The sequence below is a fragment of the Mauremys reevesii genome, linkage group 9 (genome assembly GCF_016161935.1).
Source record: "Mauremys reevesii isolate NIE-2019 linkage group 9, ASM1616193v1, whole genome shotgun sequence".
Taxonomy (NCBI): domain Eukaryota; kingdom Metazoa; phylum Chordata; order Testudines; family Geoemydidae; genus Mauremys; species Mauremys reevesii.
The window spans coordinates 33191366-33210667 of NC_052631.1; the positions used below are offsets into that span (position 1 = coordinate 33191366).

Sequence of the window (19302 nt, forward strand, 5' to 3'; positions counted from 1 at the left end):
GTTCATTATTTCATATTAAATTTGAGGTGACAGTTTGATCCAGAATTTTCATAACTGGATCATCCTTATTTATCATCACAGCCTTGTCAAATCTCTTTACCTTGTGGTCAAGAATAACCTCAGGTTGGTTATAGATCCTCTTTATGTGAGGTAGGTTGACACAGTTGGCAAAACACTGCCATAAACAACCACGCTGTTCAAATATGAAAATAACATTGAACAGGGGCAGAGCAGAGGTTGCAAATGAACAAGGGGGGGTGTTCTTTTTAAATGCAAGTTGGAAATAGAAACTAAAGTTAGGTAGGATGCTTTGAATGGGGCTTTTCTCAGGAATGATATGGGGTTTACATCTGACCTGTGAAAGAAAATTAAAAGCTGCATACCTGCATGGTCATAGAATCATAGAATATCAGGGTTGGAAGGGACCTCAGGAGGTCATCTAGTCCAACCCCCTGCTCAAAGCAGGACCAATACCAACTAAATCATCCCAGCCAGGGCTTTGTGAAGCCTGACCTTAAAAGGAAGGGGATTCCACCACTTCCCTAGGTAACCCATTCCAGTGCTTCACCACCCTCCTAATGAAAAAGTTTTTCCTAATATCCAACCTAAACCTCCCCCACTGCAACTTGAGACCATTACTCCTTGTTCTGTCATCTACCACCACTGAGAACAGTTTAGATCCATCCTCTTTGGAACCCCCTTTCAGGTAGTTGAAAGCAGCTATCAAATCCCCCTTCATTCTTCTCTTCCGCAGACTAAATAATCCCAGTTCCCTCAGTCTCTCCTCATAAGTCATGTGCTCCAGCCTCCTAATCATTTTTGTTGCCCTCCGCTGGACTCTTTCCAATTTTTCCACATCCTTCTTATAGTGTGGGGCCCAAAACTGGACACATTACTCTAGATGAGGCCTCACCAATCTCGAATAGAGGGGAATGATCACGTCCCTCGATCTGCTGGCAATGCCCCTACTTATACAGCCCGAAATGCCGTTAGCCTTCTTGGCAACAAGGGTACACTGTTGACTCATATCTAGCTTCTGGTCCACTGTAACCTCTAGGTCCTTTTCTGCAGAACTGCTGCCTAGCCATTTGGTCTCTAGTCTGTAGCAGTGCATGGGATTCTTCCGTCTTAAGTGCAGGACTCTGCAATTGTCCTTGTTGAACCTCATCAGATTTCTTTTGGCCCAATCCTCTAATTTGTCTAGGTCCCTCTGTATCCTATCCTTACCCTCCAGTGTATCTATCACTCCTCCCAGTTTAGTGTCATCCGCAAACTTGCCGAGGTTGCAATCCACACCATCCTCCAGATCATTAATGAAGTTATTAAACAAAACCGGCCCCAGGACTGACCTTTGAGGCACTCCATTTCATACTGGCTGCCAACTAGACATGGAGCCATTGATCATTACCCGTTGAGCCTGACAATCTAGCCAGATTTCTATCCAACCTATAGTTCATTCATCCAGCCCATACTTCTTTAACTTGCTGGCAAGAATACTCTGGAAGCCTTATCAAAAGCTTTGCTAAAGTCAAGGAATAACACATCCACTGCTTTTCCATCATGCACAGAGCCAGTTATCTCATCATAGAAGGCAATTAGGTTAGTCAGGGATGACTTGCTCTTGGTGAATCCATGCTGACTGTTCCTGATCACTTTCCTCTCCTCTAAATGCTTCAGAATGGATTCCTTGAGGATCTGCTCCATGATTTTTCCAGGGACGGAGGCAAGGTCATTACAATATTTTCAGAATGCCAATACCCCCACCCCTTACCTAACTATTTACTTCTCTTACTTGCCTTCTGGATTTGGTGTTCTCATTTTATTTGGTATTCACTGAGAATGGTACAGGGCAAGTGATAGTTTAGATCAGAAAACTTCTCCCTAGTGGGGAGTGAAAGAATAGCTAGTAATTGGGTGCAGACAGACATCTCAGTTGTTCTCAAGAGTTTTTTTCCCCTATGAAAACAGAAAGAAGTCTCCAGCTGTTATGGTTGTGAAGAAAATTTAAAAAAAACATGACCTGAATGTAAGAAGTGTCATATCTTCCTGATTTTGCAGAGAGGCTGACACAATACCCAGGAGATGTTAACTAGTCCATTCATTTCTATAGGTGCTAACTCAAATGCCATAGTTAACTATTTCACTGCTTCTCAAAGCATATAAGAGAGTAGAAGAGGGATCTACACAAGTTACTGTAGGTGACTGCTCATTTTGGATAGGCTTTTAAAAAAAGCAAAACCAACCAATCAACCCACCGAAAACAACCCATGGCAGAGTTGAAAGGGGGTGCTTATTGATTTCATGGGCAGGGGTTTCACTTGAATTTTGGGAAATGCTGAATTAGAGTTTTCAATCAATGTAGATTTGTAACATAGTTCAGGCCATATACTCGACAGTAGTTCATTTTAATTTGTGGACTTGCTTTATGTTTATTGAGCACGAACATCGGGATGATCACACAGATCTGATTCTATTTCTAGGGCCACATCTCTGCTATAACTTTGAATGTATGACTCTCAGTAAGCCTAGCAAGGGAAAGTATATTTTTTGTTACAGCAGGCAATATAACAACATTTTACCAATTTAAGACCTAAGATGTCTAATTGTTTTATTGAATAAATCCAGTCAAAATGCAGTATAAATGTAACAGACAGGAATGGATAAATGGAACTGTAAGAGCTCTATGAAACTTGAAAGTGATTTACAAACTTTACCCTAACGCTGTCCAGTAGTGCAGTGGTTCCCAAGCTCGTTCCACCGCTTGTGCAGGGAAAGCCCCTGGAGGGCCAGGCCGGTTTGTTTACCTGCCGCGTCCGCAGGTAAACAAACCAGCCTGGCCCTCTAGGGGCTTTCCCTGCACAAGCGGCAGAACAAGTTCGGGAACCACTGCAATAGGGAAGTGTGAAGGAAGTGTGAAGGAGAAAAGGGATCCACAGACAATTCATTATTCATCCAATCCTTTTACAAGCTGCAATCTTTTATGACTAAAATCTGTTTTCAATTCACTGGTTCTGAAAGAGTAGACCAATTTACATGTAAAATGCTTATTTTACTGGGCCTTTTATGGAGTGCTTATCAAGGTCAAACACTATAATTTGAAGAGTGAAATATTTTATTTGCTTATAATAAACTTTATTTTTCACTATTTAGAAGCATTATTTAGGTAATTACCTTAAAGTTGTGTTATTTGCATTGAATTTTCAATTACGTGATATGTCTTTCTCCTAGTAAATTATAATTCCCAACACACACACACACACACACACACACACGCCACAAATAAATCATTACCACTTCTGTATAGGAGGATCTCAAAATCACTTAAACACCAGTTAATCCTCATAAAATATCTGTATAGTATTGTCATCTCCATGTTACAGATATGTCTCCAGTCACAGAGAAAATGATGCTAATAGGAGAACTAGGAAGAGAACCCACTGCTGCCTAGTTATGTGCTTCAATTATGAGATCATGTTTCTTTTACTTGCATACCTTCCTGATTATCTCAGTAATTTTTCCATGCCACGCTTATGCCTGGAGCACTCTCCTGAAACCTTTGCATCAAGCCACCAACATCCCCTCTTTCAAATCTCTCCTAACAATTAATTTCTGCTACAAAACATACAGGAGGTGGACTAATTAAAGTTTAAATTTTAAAAACCTCTGGACAAAGTGATTCTCTTTGTTAAAAAAAATACAGACTAGAGCAACACAAATTGAAAATTTTAGATTACTGTAGTGCACACTAAATAAGGCCATAAATTAAATCTAATCTGAAGATTTAGACTGTGACTATGCACAAGAATAAAGTCAACTACCTGCGTGTTTGCAGGGTTGAGGCCCCTAATGATCTTATTTCAGCAATGCTCCAAGCAGAAATTAAAGTGTTGGATTTGGCCTACAGAGTACCAAATAGCTTGTGACCTGCCTACTTGAGAAATCTTCTCTCTCCCTGTGAAATACTTGCCCCAGCTTCAATGAGCCTATAGGACTCACGCTGGATCATTCTTGGTTTAAAAGGAGAAAGTTCTGTTTTTTTCTGTGAGGGCCCTGAACTTTGGACTTCACTGCACACCTTCAGCCTGAAATAGGCCAAGTTTTCCGACTTCTGGGTATTCAGTAAGGACTGGAGTTCTAGAAAAAATGAGGTTGAGAGACTGGATGGGGTATTTGTTTATTTGGCTCAGGTGATGTATTTGTGTTTGGGTTTTTTGTTTTTGTTTTCTGAGGCTGATACTCTATGTTTATTGTTGTGCAGATGCCTAGCAATATAGGCTGGGCATTTATACAAGAAATTGAACTAAAGAGGCTCCTTTGCCAACTGTGTTAAATACAGATGATGTGCTTTAAATTTAGGGTCACCTTTAACCTCCCCCTTCCCACATAAGACTACTATTTTTTATTGTTTATTCATAGCATATTGAGTCAGCCTAGAAATTCGTTCAGGGCTCATAACACATTCCTTGCACTGAAGAGTTTGCAGTTTACTGGTAGACACAATACACAAGTGAGAGTACCAAATTGTGCCCTCAGTTACTCATCCCTATTGACATCATTGGAGTCACACACTAACTATATTTTGTAGTTATTATGGGGCTTGTGTAATGGTCTTTGGGGATAGACCATTTTTATTTGCCTGTTATAATTGAGCTTAGAATTTAGACACTAAATCCCTTGAAACAGTGCATCAAATGACTTTAAAAAAAAAAGCCTTTTTAAAAAGCCATAGTTTTTCCAGCCAGGACATGATCTAGTGCTTAAAATAATTCCGTTACTGCACAATTCACAGAACTGGCCTTTCTGCTTTTTGACACAAGACTAGTCCATACTGCTAAAATGCAGTACGTCTAGTGTTTTACTTGCCAGGGGACTGAGCAGCTTCAGATAACTAGCCTGAAATATAAAGTTTTTTCATATTTAAAGAGATTCTGATAGTTGCGCTTTCTTGAGCCTCACATGGGTGGTGGGTATCATAGGCAGGTGGAATCTGTGCCTCCACAAACAGCCTAGCATGGCCCCACCCATGCTCCATCCCCAAGCCAGGCCCCCTCCTGCACTTCCCCGTGCTCTTCCCTGGCTGGCCTGCCTTCCACTGGGACTCAGGGTGGCTAGTGCTGCAGCTGCGCTGGCCGGCGCATGGGAGCTGGGGGTGCTGTGGCTACAGTGCCAGGCTGCCCGGAACACCAGCGCACAGGATGGCCGGGCTTCCTGGAGCACCAGGATTGGCCAGGCTGATGCCTGGCGCTAGGGGCCATAGGTGGCCAGTGACCTGGCCTTTGGGGGAGGCTAGCCCCCGGCCCCTCCCCTTCAGCCCCCTTCCCTGCAGGAGCCCAGAGCACCTCCACCACAGCCTCTAGCCCCAGGGGGGGCAAAGGCCAAGCCCTGGTGCTCCGGGCAGTGCAGCCACCAGGCCCCCAACCCTGGAGCACTGGGTGGCAGTGTCCCAAAGCAGAAATGGTTTTAAATGCAGGGTACACACTTGAGTCTCTACTATATTCAGCAGGACAAGCAGTGTCCAGTGTAGATTCCACCAGAGAGATGATAAATTACATTACTCTCCAGCTGAACAGCTGATTGATTGTACCACATTTCAGCCTAGTTCATAGCCTTCCTCTCAGTGGTCTTGATGCAGTGAAAATGAGATTTTAACTAGTCACCAAGTGATATGTGCACAAACCCTGTCGCCCAGCATTACACTTAAACATCCCCTACTTCATCTGGGAAGCCACATTATGCTTCTAGAAGATATATAATGTATATCGAAAGAATCAACAAGAAACACATTTCCATGTAACCAAATAATAGCTTTAAAAATACTTGTACCATTAAAAAGTTGGAAGTGACAAGTGAGCTTTAACTCTAAGCTTTTTTCCAGAAGGGCTGAAGAAAGCAAATGTGCCCAAAGTTTAAAATGGTAAATGGGATGACCGAGGTAATTATAGGCCTGTTAGTCTGACATCAATCTCAGGCAAGATAATAGATCATCTGATACAGGACTCTATATATAGAATTAAAGGAAGTTAATATAATTAATGCCAATCAACATGGGTTTATGGAAAATAGAGTCTGTCAAATTAAACATATCTTTTTGAAATTACAAGTTTGGTTGATAAAGGTAATAGTGTTGATGTGATATACTTAGACACCTGTAAGGTATTTGACTTGGTACTGCATGACAATTTGATTTAAAAACTAGAACAATATAAAATTAAAATGTCACACGTTAAATGGATTAAAATATGGCTAACGGATAGGTCTCAAAATGTAATTGTAAATGGGGATTCATCATAAAGCAGGTGTGTTTCTCAGGGGTCCCACAGGTATTGGTTCTTAGTCCTACACAATTTAACATTTTCATCAATAATCTCAAAGAAAACAAAATCATCACTGATAAAAATTACAGATGACATAAAAATAGGGGAGTGGTTAATAATGAAGAGGCCAGATTACTGATTTAGAGTGATCTGGATCACTTAGTAAGCTGGTTAATAAGCAAACAATAAGCATTTTAATAAGGCTAAATGTAAACATATCCATCTAGGAACAAAGAATGTAGACGATACTTACAGGATGGAGGACTCTATCCTGGGGTGCAATAACTCTGAAAAAGACTTGGGGTCATGGTGGATAATCAGCTGAACAAGATTTTCCAGTGCAACACTGTGGCCAAAGGAGCTAATGTGATCCTTAGATGCTTAAACAAGGGAATCTTGAGTAGGACTAGAGAAGTTATTTTAAAACTGTATTTGGTACTGTTGTGACCACTGCTGGAATATGTTTCCAGTTCCAGCACCTACAATTCAGGAAGGATGTAGGAAAATTGGAGAGGGTTTGGAGAAGAGATGAGAATGATTAAAGGATTAGAAAACCTACCTTACTGTGATAGACTCAAGGAGCTAAAGCTATTCAGCTTAGCCAAGAGTAGGTTAAGTGGGGACTTGATTGCAGTCTACAAGTACCTACATGGGGAACAAATATTTAATAATGGGCTCTTCAATCTAGCAAAGAAAGGTATAACACAATCCCGTGGCTGGAAGTTGAAGCTAGACAAATTCATATTGGGAATAAGTCATAATTTTTAATAGAGAGAGCAAATAACATTTGAACAACTAACTAGTGCCCCTGAGGGATTCTCCATTACTGACAATTTTTAAATCAAGACTGGATGTTTTTCTGAAAGATCTGCTCTAGGAATTATTATGGGGAAGTTCTATGGCCTGTTATACAGGAGGTCAGACAGATTATCACAGTGGTTCCTTGTGGTCTTGTAATCTATGAATCTGTGACCAATTCTCTGAACTAAAGTAAGGAAAAGTAGGTATCCAGAGTGCCTGATCAAGATAGCATATCAGTTTCAGATATATAGATAAAATATAATATATGCAGTATTAAGACTTCAATAGGATACTGCAATTGTTATTTCAGTGTTGTCATCAAAACAATTTAGGGTTATGCCAAACATCCACTTTATAAACGTGCTCTATCATCCTGACAACTAGTTACAACTATAATTTTTAATCACTATGTGACTGAGCCTTTTTAGCCAGGATAATTGTGGATAACAATTTTGAAGTGACCACAAAGTTCTTTCATCAGTGTCCATTTAAATTGGGCCAGGTCAGGAAGCCACCATTCCATTTCTTGAATCCAGTGTTTTATTTACCAGCTGTTTTGCAGTACCTGAACTATCCTCTGTAGTTTTAGTTAGTCTAATCTAACACTAGAAGGGACCTGCTTTAGAGTTTGAATTTGGATGGGGCTGATGTCTCACAAGACCTGTTCCCATGAAATACGTCAACTTTCAAGATGGTGTAAACATTGAGATTGACTGAGCATATGAGAGCTCTGCTGTGCACTGAAAACTCACAAGAACATCTGGTGAGATTTTGGTATCTCCGTCTGTTCCTTAGCAATCATTCACTCTTGAATCTGAAACCCCAAGATGTAGCCTACTCCCAAACAGATACAAATCCTCAGCCCACATCAGATAAAGACTGAAGTATGAATGACTGAGACCTGCAGCTTGGAAAGAATAGAGGTCTGGAGCCATATGCAGCTGCCAGTTATATTAAAGAGAAGTCTAATACAACCTCAGTAAATGTGCTAACTATATTACAAGACACACTAACCTCTAAAGGGAAACTTAGAAGCCACCAGAACCACTAATTTATTCATGTTATCTCCTGTTGTGCACAAGCACTGCTAGTCTTACATGCTTTGCTGTTTTGTCCTCACTTTTCAGAGGTTCCATAGCCTTTTGCTGCTGCAGTGCTTACTTCACAGCATACTGTAGGAGTTTTTTTGTTCAACAACCTGGAAGATTCCTCCTTTCTCTTCACATTTATTACATAGTTCAGACACTTGACTGGAACTGAAAATTGTGGCTGTTGAAGCAGCCATGTAGACAAATGCAGCAAACCAACTTTTGTCATTTCATATAACTGTAATCTTCCTCATTAAGGGTTGGTTGTCAGGAGGGAATGACTCAGGTTATGTCTACACGTAAATGTAAACTAGGGTTCAAACTCAGGCTCAAGCCTAACTCCCCTTCAGTCTATATACAAATTGTGCTAACCCAGGTCTTGGACCCAGGTTCTTAGAACCCCACGGGGTGGAGGATCTGAGCCTGAGTCAACCCAGGGTTCAATCCATATTCCTTTGCAGTGTAGATGCAGCCTCACAGGGGTTGTGCTCTGGGAGTTTGAGAGAAATATCCAACAATCTCACAGGCCAACTTTTTTGTCCTCTGGACAGTCAGGTTTGGTGGGCAGAGAGATCATTCCACACTGAATCGCAAACTAAGGGCTAAAACAGCCATGTTTTGGGAGGGCGCTATGTAGGCTTGGATATGGGTAGTTGGACTTTGGCCCACACAATGCAGCATAGATGCTGGAGCCCCAGTCTGGGACCCAGGGTTCAACAATCCCTAACCTAGAGTCACAAATGAGTGTAGCTGCTCAAGCCTTAGGTTAACAAACCCAGGGTCTGCTAACAAGTTCTACTGACTCTGGGCTGCCATTGCAGTGTAGCCATACCCATAGAGACCTGGGACCACAGACCATCTGCACAGGCCTGTGTCATATTACTATAATGAGAAACTGTTCAGCTTCTTGAGTGAGTGTTTCTGTGTCTGTATACTCCTCCATTACTCCCTTATATTGAGAATACAACATAATCACTAGATCCTTAGCTTTAACAACAGAATGTTTTTCTATCTGGATTGCTTGGAAGAACCATGTTTTACATTTCCTCTCATTCTTTTAATAAGCTAACATGGTCTCAATCTGGAGGTGGAGGTGGTAGAGGTAATACTGCTGGTTGCTGTTGATAACATGCATTTTGCACAGCTGTGAGTATTTGCATATAATACTTGATGTGCTACTAATTGTGATAAACTGATGCCATAACAACTTCTCAAAAGGCAAAGTCAAGAAAGAGGGCGTACTGTACAATACACTTCCCACCTTGCAGCCTGGATGTTTATAATACTATTTAGCTTTTGAAAGATTGGATCTTTTAACCAGTAAAGTCTCCCCAGGAGTTCCAAATGTTAGTGAGACAAACGTTAAGCTGATGTAATTCAGTGTAACTCTGTTGATGCCAGAGCTATGTTGATTTACAGCAGCTGAAAATCTGGTCCCATGTTTGTTGGTGGTGTTTTCTTTCCTTACTTGAAAACAAAACAAAGGCAGATTTCTCCAGAACCTTTCTGAAGCAATCATGATTTTAGCTTGTGTCTGACTGCAGTAATTAAGGGCTGGATCCTTTTTTGCGTTCCCCACCCTTTTATGTGGGCCTAGGTCTTGTTTAGATCTGGCCATGTCTGCTGTGCAAATAGCTGTGTATAAGTATTTCAGTTTCTAACAAGGATGGAGTTTTTCATCTAAGAAAACAGGATCCTGCAACTATGATACTATTTATAATTTAAAACATTTATTGAGAAATGTAGCTGATACATCATAAAGTACATCAGGCAGCTAGTTCAGATTCTACTCTCACCTATATTGCTTTTACATCATTGTAACCCAATTGACGTCTGTGGATTTATGCCAGATTTATACCAGGTTATGATCAGAAGCAGACCCATTGCCTAACATACCTGTTTCACACTATCTTGAAATCAAAATTTCAAATCTTTTCCATGAGTTTAATTGGGAAAAAAAGGTTGAAATTGAACTAGAAATGAGAAATACACCAGGGAAATATATAATTTTAGATATTAAAGCTTTTTGTGCCAGTTCTGAAATGTAAAAATCACAGAATTGTGCCTTTAGCCCTGTTTTTCCTCCCCTCAACCTCTTTTTCCTTTGTACCCATTATGCCATCTAGACATTCTATCTCCTTACCCACAACACAGAATATTTTGAGAAAAGGGAAAATCTTTATTGCATTCATCTCCAGCATCATGATTAATGTCATCTTGGATGATGGGAGCACAGAAATAGAAAATATTTCACAGTCTAAAGATTCTCTTGTAGTAAGTTTATGAAGTGAGTTGTCTGCCTGTTTAATAAATCTATCAAGTCAACTCAATGCAATGACTAATAGTTGTGCAATAAGTTTAATGTGAATGCATCAATGTACAGTAATTCAAAAGTAGATTAATACTTTATATTTTATTAATAGAAATGGGAGAACAAGGAGATCTTGTTTTGGTAAAACATCAACAATCATATTTTGACTTTGCAGTCCTAATAGGACCTTTGGTTTGGACCCATTTATTTTACATTTTTCTGTTTGTCACTTGTTATGGACTCAAATTAAATAATCATTTTTCTTGCTCTGCTTCTAGGAATGAAAGCTGAATAAAATTAAAAGACCTATTAACCCCAGCTTGTAGCACAGGCAACTTTTGCATGAAGGAGAACACCAAGTAAATGAAACATCATTGGAAAACCAAAGTACCGGTATGTGATAAACCAGCCTCAACAAAGTAAATATATAGGAAAATAGTGTCCAATCTATTACCATTATTATAGGGAAAAAAGTTATTTTAAAAATATATGTAATGCAGATGCATTGCATTGCAGCATGTAGCAAACTCATTTCAACACTGGAAAATTTAATAGATATTGCAATTATTGTTAAGAAAATACCTATACAAGCACAAAATAAATTACACCCAAAATCTCTAATTGATAACACTACATTGAAATTGACTAGAAAAGATAAATGAAGCAGAGAAATAATTCAGGAAAAGCTTTTTTGTTCCATTACTGAAATGTAAAATCAGATGTATTTATTGAAATATTCTACCAGAGAACCTTTGTGCTATAAACTGGGGTTTGTATGGTTTTATATTGTATTAATCATTAAATCATATTTTAAATACACTCACCACCACAAACTAGTGCTGAGGAAGCCTCAAAAGTATCAGAGTTCAGTTTAGAAAAGAGTCCAAATATGCAAATACTTATCCAAAATTTATGGAGAGCTATCATAGACCACATGTGTAAGTAACCACTGTAGGGTATAAATAGAATACTAATTTTAGTTGAGTCACAGAGAGATTAAGAGATTTTCCCAAGGACACACAGCAAATCATAGGAAGAACTAAGACTAGTACCCAGAGGACCAACTTCCAATCCCTTTGCGTGTGTGTGTTCAAAAGTGTTCTCTATTTTTGGGTGCCCAGTTGGACAACTATGGCCTGATTTTAGAGGTACTGGGTACTCCACAGCTCTCACTGTCTTCAACTGCTCTAGTGGGTGCTCAGCGCCTCTGAATACAAGACCTCTAGGTGTCCACAATAGCACATAAAAAAACGGAGGTACCTGAAATGAGTGGACACAAACATTTAAGATTAAAAAGAGTAAGTACAAGCAAAAGTTGTTCTTTTACATACTTGTATTTGCAAATAAGATCAAAGTGTGTCCACATAATCATTTCCTGCACACACTGTAGTTTTGGAAGTGATGAGAGATTTTACACTACGGACGCTTTTCATTTGTCAAGTGTCTTGCAAAAGTAAAATGTTCTGCTCACTTTAAGATTACATAATATAAGGTTTTCAGAGTGACTGGGATGGCAGGGTCTGAATCAGAAACAATAATGCACGGGGGAAAAAAAATCTTAATAGGTGCCACCATTAAACAGAGCTGTGTAGAAAAAATAAGGGGGTTGCCGGCAGCAGCTCCTGTGGGTCAGGAGGGGGTAGCTCAACTGAGTTGTGCGGAGGGGTGAGTGTCCCCGGGAGCCAGTGTCCCCCCAAAAGGGGAGGCAACTTAGGGGAGAGTTGCTGCTGCAGCCGAGCAGGCACAGACCCCTGCCTTGGAGTAAAAATACAAGCCAGAGGCTTAATTACATCTCCAATAAATGGAGTAAAGAAGATGGAAATTAACAATTTCATAATGGTTAAATTTTAACTACAGCACTAATAGAACCAAACAGTATTTGTATGATACAAATGTGTGAGTTTTTAGAAATAAAATAAAAAATAATGTGAAACGATTTTTAATGTATTAACAAATATTTTGTGTGATTTCACAGTACCTGCATCAATTAACTTTTATACCTGATTTAGAATTTAATGCAACACTGACACAGTAGAGTAGTGTTGTTTTTTTTAATGATTTTGCATATATTGCATATATTTAATTTCTTTCACAGTCATTTTGGTCCGCAAAGCCCCTTCAAAAATCTAATATGGCCCTCGTCTCATGGCCCTGCTCTATGCCATTATCTAAATCATTGATGAAGCTATTGAACAGAACCCAGACCAGAACCGATCCCTGCGGGACCCCACTCATTATGCCCTTCCAGCATGAGTGTGAACCACTGATAACTACTCTTTGGGAACGATTTTCCAACCAGTTATGCACCCACTTTATAGTAGCTCCATCTAGGTTGTATTTCCCTAGTTTGTTTATGAGAAGGTCATGTGAGACAGTATCAAAAGCCTTACTAAAATCAAGCTATACCACGTCTACCACATTTAATTTTTGCAATATGTATTCTTGGGGGCTTCTCTGAATGTGTCATGGCAACCTTGCTTTTATATGATTGGATCTGCTTGTGGGTAAACTAACAACCCCTATGTTTTTATGTAACTTGTATAATATGGTTGTGCATGCAACATCACCACATACAACTCACAAACAATATTTTAGGAGCTATGGAATAGAGCCTCGTTTCATACACAAGCTCAGTTCTATTGGCTTCAGTAGAATCATGTGTGTGAATCCAGGACATGACCCTATGTATGAAATCCTGACACCACTGAAGTCAATGTCAAAGTTCCCAGTGAAGCATTGACTTAAATAAGACCAGGATTTCATCTTATATTTTCAATAACTACTTTTATATTTAAATTGGACTGTAAATGGAACTCTCTTCCATTGTGTTTGCTAGCGCACCTAGGACAATTGCACCCCACTCCTGATTAGGGCCTTTGGGTGCTACTGCAGTACAAATTAGAAACAACAAAAATGTCATTAATTTTTTTGAAAAATGAAAAGCACAAATTAGAACATGTCTCTTGAAGTGACTTTATTTTACCTTTGGGAATTATTAAGCTATTTTCAGCAGATTGAGGTTGAAGTCAAAAATCTATAAGGTTTTACAGTGCTGCAGGGACACACAAGACCTTCAAGTCCTGAGACTGATTTTACTTACTAAGAATACAAAGCTTTCTTTCCCACATTGGTACTCATTATTTGCCAATTCTAATTTTTTTCCCCTGGAGAACTTTGCTTTAATCTCTCTTAAGAGAAGACTATATAGAAAGGACATCTATCTTTAACACATGTGTTCCAGATGCTTGTATGGAGCCCAGTGGGAATAAAATTAAATGAAACAGACTGAACAATGAATCAAGCCTTCCTCTGTCCATGATTCAGGGCTGTTAATCTACTACAAAATCATCCCTTTCTGAAATGGCTATCCCAACTGGACTGTCTGCAGTTCCCTTGTAATCATCCCAGTATGAATCCTATCTAGTCCTGAGACTGCGATGCAAGTGGTCGATTGCTTAGAATTAGCATGTGCATACCAGGAATATAGTTTTCCAGATATGCTCAAACCACTGAGCTATCCGTCCCCTGCCAAAAAATTGGATTTGTTTAGTCTGGAGAAGAAAAGACTGAGAGGGGACATGATAAAAGTTTTCAAGTACATAAAAGGTTGTTACAAAGAGGAGGGAGAAAAATTGTTCTTCTTAATCTCTGAGGATAGAACAAGAAGCAGTGGACTTAAATTGTAGTAAGAGTGGTTCAGTTTGGACATCAGGAAAAACTTCCTAACTGTCAGAGTGGTTAAGCACTGGAATAAATTGCCTCGGGAGGTGGTAGAATCTCCACATTGGGGATTTTTAAGAGCAGGTTGGACAAACACCTGTCAGGGATTGTCTAGGGTTGCCTTGAGTGCAGGAGACTGGACTAAATGATCTCTCAAGGTCCCTTCCAGTTCTGATTCTGTAGTTCCCAAAACTATTATCATGTGTGCTTCAATTGTTAGTGTAACAGGTTCTTGCTTTTCCATCAGGGCATGACCATGCCTCAGTTTTCCTCTTTGGGAAATTTGATGTGATATAGCCTTCCCAACAAATCATTTATTCCCCTTCCAGAGTGAACAAAAGTCCAAAAGCAAAAACATATTCCTGTCCCTCCTCCAGCTACAGCTTTCAACCATGTTCATGAAGGGCTGATCGATGCCAACAGTAGTTTTCCCTCCCCAAGTTAAAAAGTTTACAATTCTTTTCCCACAGCATCTTCCCTGATTTCCTTTGTTGATGCAGCAGGTGAAGGGAGGTTCCTTCCTACCCTCTCAGGAAGCTCCAGCTGAAAGAAGCCACCACCACTGGTCCTTCTATTCTCCTTTTTTCCAAAGCCTCTTCCTTCACTCCCTTTCCCCCACTCTGGGTCCTTCTCGCCTCTTCCCAGGACTCTTGGTAAGTCCTTTCCCAGACAGCTTCCTAGCTGTCCTGATGGAGACTCCCATCTCTTTCTTATCCCTGGTTCCCCTGCATTCTGAAGGAAGGCAACTCATGATATTCCCTGACACTTCTTCCCAGGATGCATTGCTGTCACAGCCCATAGTCAAATGGTTCATTCCCTCTGGACTATATCCTCAAGAATGCTCTTGTTCAGGTCTGATTCAGGACCAGAGTTGGGTCCAGCCCACCATCCCTGTTACACTCAGACACTTATGGGTGCTACTGGAGAATACACTGTTGGCACTAGGCCTGCAGATCCCTGACCCAGTTGTGGATTGCTCCACAGGGGCCCAAATATAAACGGCTATTGCTTTACTTTGAGTTGTTTAAGCCACTGCACTGCAAAGGGTATTTGCAACCTTTCCCTTTCTTGCTAAACCCCCTACTTCAGCCACCTTTAGAGTGGTTATTGAGGATCCCATGGATAGTACTTAGCATCTGAACTACCATCAGCACTTGCTTCTGGAGTCATGATACACTGAGAGGTTTGGTTTATGAGAGTACTAAGAAGCTATAAAATTGCCCTCCTTTTGCCCCCCCTTGTGAAAATTGCCCAAATTATACCCCTCTGGAAAAAAAACCAGTTTGAACACACTTAGTAGAGACTTAATAAATTATCTGGATGCTAAAATCGCAGAAGATTCCATCCACACTGGGCATTCTCCAGCTTGGTGCTGAGCAGAACTTTCTCTGCAATTGCAGCTCTAGGCTGCTACGGGCAGTGCCAGCACTGGGCCCCTGAACTCAGAACATCATTAATGTGTTAATTTCAATGGAATAAGTCGGCGCATAGAGTCAAGTGTTAACGTGACCATGTCACTGTACAATGTTAGCAGTTTTAAATGAGGTTCACAGTTCCAAGTACAGAGTCCTTAACCTACTTAGTACCATCACAAACACACCAGGAAATTCATGCTAAAGGTTAGAAATTTATTGATTGAAACAGACAAAAGAAGAAGAATCAAAACAAGGCAAAAGACATTGAAACTGTTTTACATACATAATCACTCAATTTTAAACTTAATCAAAACCTATCAACGTCTCTTTTTAAAGAGAGGGAATATTGGTTAAAGTCTATTATTCTGTCAAGCAGTCCTCCTTGGTGGGTAGGAAGGAAGGCATTAGTTCTATTGCTCAATTATGAGTCGAGAATGATAGTCACTTTCCTGCTTTTGACAGACAGAGAGACACAAAGGAGAAAAGAGACAGGGTAGTAAAGAGCAGGGAACTGTGGTTTTTGTTGATGTTCTCAGGATCCAGGGTGGCTAGTCAGTCACAGGCAGATGCTTTGGGCTGCTAAGTCAGCCACAATAGTGGTTGGTCTGGACCGCAGCTTGCCTCCCCCGTCAGGAACATCATTTGGTTGGTTTGGTCCAGTCCATCTCCTTCACTAGTCCTTCTCAGGCTGAGTAGATCTGGGCCGTCTCATTTCATCTCTGCTGTGCAGTGTAGCTGATTTCAGGATTAGGTGAAAAGGGGAGAGAGATTGGACAGGAGGAAGATAGTGGGGGCCAGAAAGCAGGGCTGGCTCCAGGCACCAGCTGAACAAGCAGGTGCTTGGGGCAGCCAAGGGGAAGGGGCAGCATGTCAGGCTCTTTGGTGGCAATTCAGCGGCTGGTCCCTCAGTCCCTCTTGGAGGGAAGGACCTGCCACCAAATTGCCGCTGAAGAAGAAAGTGGCGCGGTGGAGCTGCCGCCAGTCACAATCGTGGCCTTTTTTTTTTTCCCGCCGCTTGGGGCAGCAAAAACCCTAGAGCTGGCCCTGCCAGAAAGGGACACACGAGGGAGGGGAAAATAAAGCAGGATCTCACAGGTATTAGAATGGGGTCCTTGCTGGCGCAGTGGTGATAGTCAAGCATCCCCACTGGTGTGTCAAAGTCTGGGTGTCATGATAAAAATCCTTTCACCATGGCTGCAATGGGGTAGAAATGCTTGTTCTCCCCCAAGCCTCTTTTTATAGGCCCCCAAAAAGGGTGATGGGTGGAATAGTCCATCCTCTCATTATTTTGTCCACTAAGTAGGCCTAATTTCCAAAGCACCAGTCTTGGTCCATTGATTTTTGATCCCCTACTCCTCTTGTTTAAAAGTCATAATCTTAACACAGTCCTTAGGTGGTATCAGTAGACCCTCTCTATTTAAATTGATCCAGTTTGTCTCCTTCTTACACCTTTTCTTCAATAATTGTAAATAACAAGTCGTTGTGACAATTCATGAACCTTTACCCACTTTCTACTGGTGAGGCTTACGATTAAAGTAAGCCTGCAAGGCCCCAGTTATCACAACAGAGCCTGTCTCTCTTGTGCTCCCAGTGAGCCACCTGCTGAGACCAGGCAGCTTGGAGGAAGAAGCTGCCTGATTCACATACACCAGCTGAATGAACTCTTTCTCTAGGAGGCTTCTACCAATCTTCACAACATATCCCCTAATCTCATCTACACAGGTATATCTACATCACTTCTTTATCCAGACATCTACATGTCCACTTATCTACTTTCTTCAGTTTTACCACCTCTACTCCTTCTCTTTTTCCTCCTTCTACTCTCTTTGTCACCTAATATACTTTTAAATGACTTGCAGAACAGCAGTACTAGACACATAAGGTCAGTGGCTCTGCTCGTGACCACCTTGTCTATTGTGTTACTGACAACTGGGTTAGGTTTTCTGTGCCTATGTGTGTGGTGACATTCTATGAGGAGTGAGTTCTGTTTAGGACAGTGGAAAAGGTCAACTGCAAACAGATTCATTATCATTTTCATAAATGAAAGTTTTTAAAACCATGGAAATGAGCTTTCTTACCCTTTACCATAGCCAGGGACGTTTCTGTTTATAAGGCTTGTGTGTGCTGGGTACATTATGAACTATAATTCAGTATCCTTTTTCTCCCTCAGATAAATATCAGGCATGTCAAAATCCACAAATCAGAGCAGACCTGACTCAAAAAGGCCAAATAATAGTCTGGAATATTCACTTGTTGAGCCACCCTATTAACTCAGCAAACATTTTAAAGGACAATTTTATTAAAATATGATATACTGAATTAACTGGCAGACATGGTGAAAAGGATAAGAAGCATTTCCTGAATTTTATGTACTGAAGCAAAGAAAATGCTGATTGATTCAATATTCCCTTGTGAGGCAGCTCTCTCTACAACTCAGCATGTGTTACAAAAGCATGAAACTTCAGTTTGAATCTTGTAGTTTGACAAAGACACTGATTCAGCTTCTCATAAAAGAGTTTTTTTTTTTTTAAAAAAGCGCCCTGGTTACTCTTGGGGGATCAGAGGAAAAGACCTTAACCTGGAGAGGGTGGGTGAGGGAACAAGGAGGAGGAAAAAAACACACTTTCTGGAGGCATAAGAATACTGCTTGTAAGTGCAGTGGAAAGGAAGTGCTGAGGACTTGTGCCTCCATGAAGTCATGCTTGGTAGAGATGGGATGGGACATAGCTGGAAAATCACCTCCCAGAGAAGAAGGCCATTGGACCAGGCATTCCATCCTAGTAAGAGGCAGGGGGAGTGAAGAGTGAAGTGTAGCAGTAGCCTGACCTATTTCATGTTACTGGGTCCAGAAAATAAAAAATCATGCTCTTACCAGCGCTCTTATCAGTAAGCACTGTGTCACATGCTTACTACATGGTGCCACGTGTAAACTAAATCATTGGTAAAAGCAAAGCAGATGAAGCCTCATGAACCTTTTATCCTGGCTAAAAACCTGGCATGAAACTGGAAAAGGTAGGTTCAGCACTTCCGAAAATTTTCCTAGAGTTACGTGATATTGAAGAAAGAAATTGGAGAGAGTGAAATTCTCCACCGTGTTGCTTTAGGCAGACACAGAGGCACACTGGAGGTCATGCACCATACGTGCCAGTGGAAGCATGAGGGAGACTGAATACTGCTAGATAAAGTTATTCCCAAATGTCAAGGATACTTTGATCCATGCAAGAATGTAACTTAGGAAAGGCAAGCTATACAAGAAACTGCTACCGGCTGAGACCACCTACTGATGTTGTAGACCTGTGTAATAAAGCTAAGACATGTGATTCTGAACAGTTATCTGATGGGACTAATAAGAGAATGAATTATTGGTGGTATAATAACTCAGTCAAATCAACATTATTATAGGAAATGGACTCAATGTTGAAAAGATCAGTGGGTATTGACAAGGCTAATTAAAAACGGCACTTCCCAAACGAAAATGTTAGCAAGCAGTTAAACAACTGAAGTGTGTCTAGTTAATGGTAAAATAGATGTTAAGTGAATTCAGAAATGAACTGTTTGGGTCAGCATGTGTTACTTCGGCCAGAACATAAACACTCTTGTGAGCATTCTAGATGTCCAAGACACAGAGAGCCAATGGCCTCCTTGACTTTGTT

The 19302-nt window shown here is 40.6% G+C and overlaps 1 protein-coding gene across 17 annotated transcripts in view; it reads right to left on the minus strand.

The window, feature by feature from the left end:
• LOC120372175 overlaps positions 1-19302 on the minus strand; it is a 398338-nt gene that overhangs the window by 121861 nt on the left and 257175 nt on the right. Inside the window, exon 6 of one of the 17 annotated variants that reach the window (XM_039489036.1) lies at positions 15910-16384. The exons of the other annotated variants lie outside the window; for them this stretch is intronic. Within the exon in view, the coding sequence (XP_039344970.1) occupies positions 16363-16384 (22 nt within the window). The 3' untranslated portion in view covers positions 15910-16362. Of the gene's footprint in view, positions 1-15909; positions 16385-19302 lie in introns of those variants that run through there. 17 annotated transcript variants of the gene reach the window in all.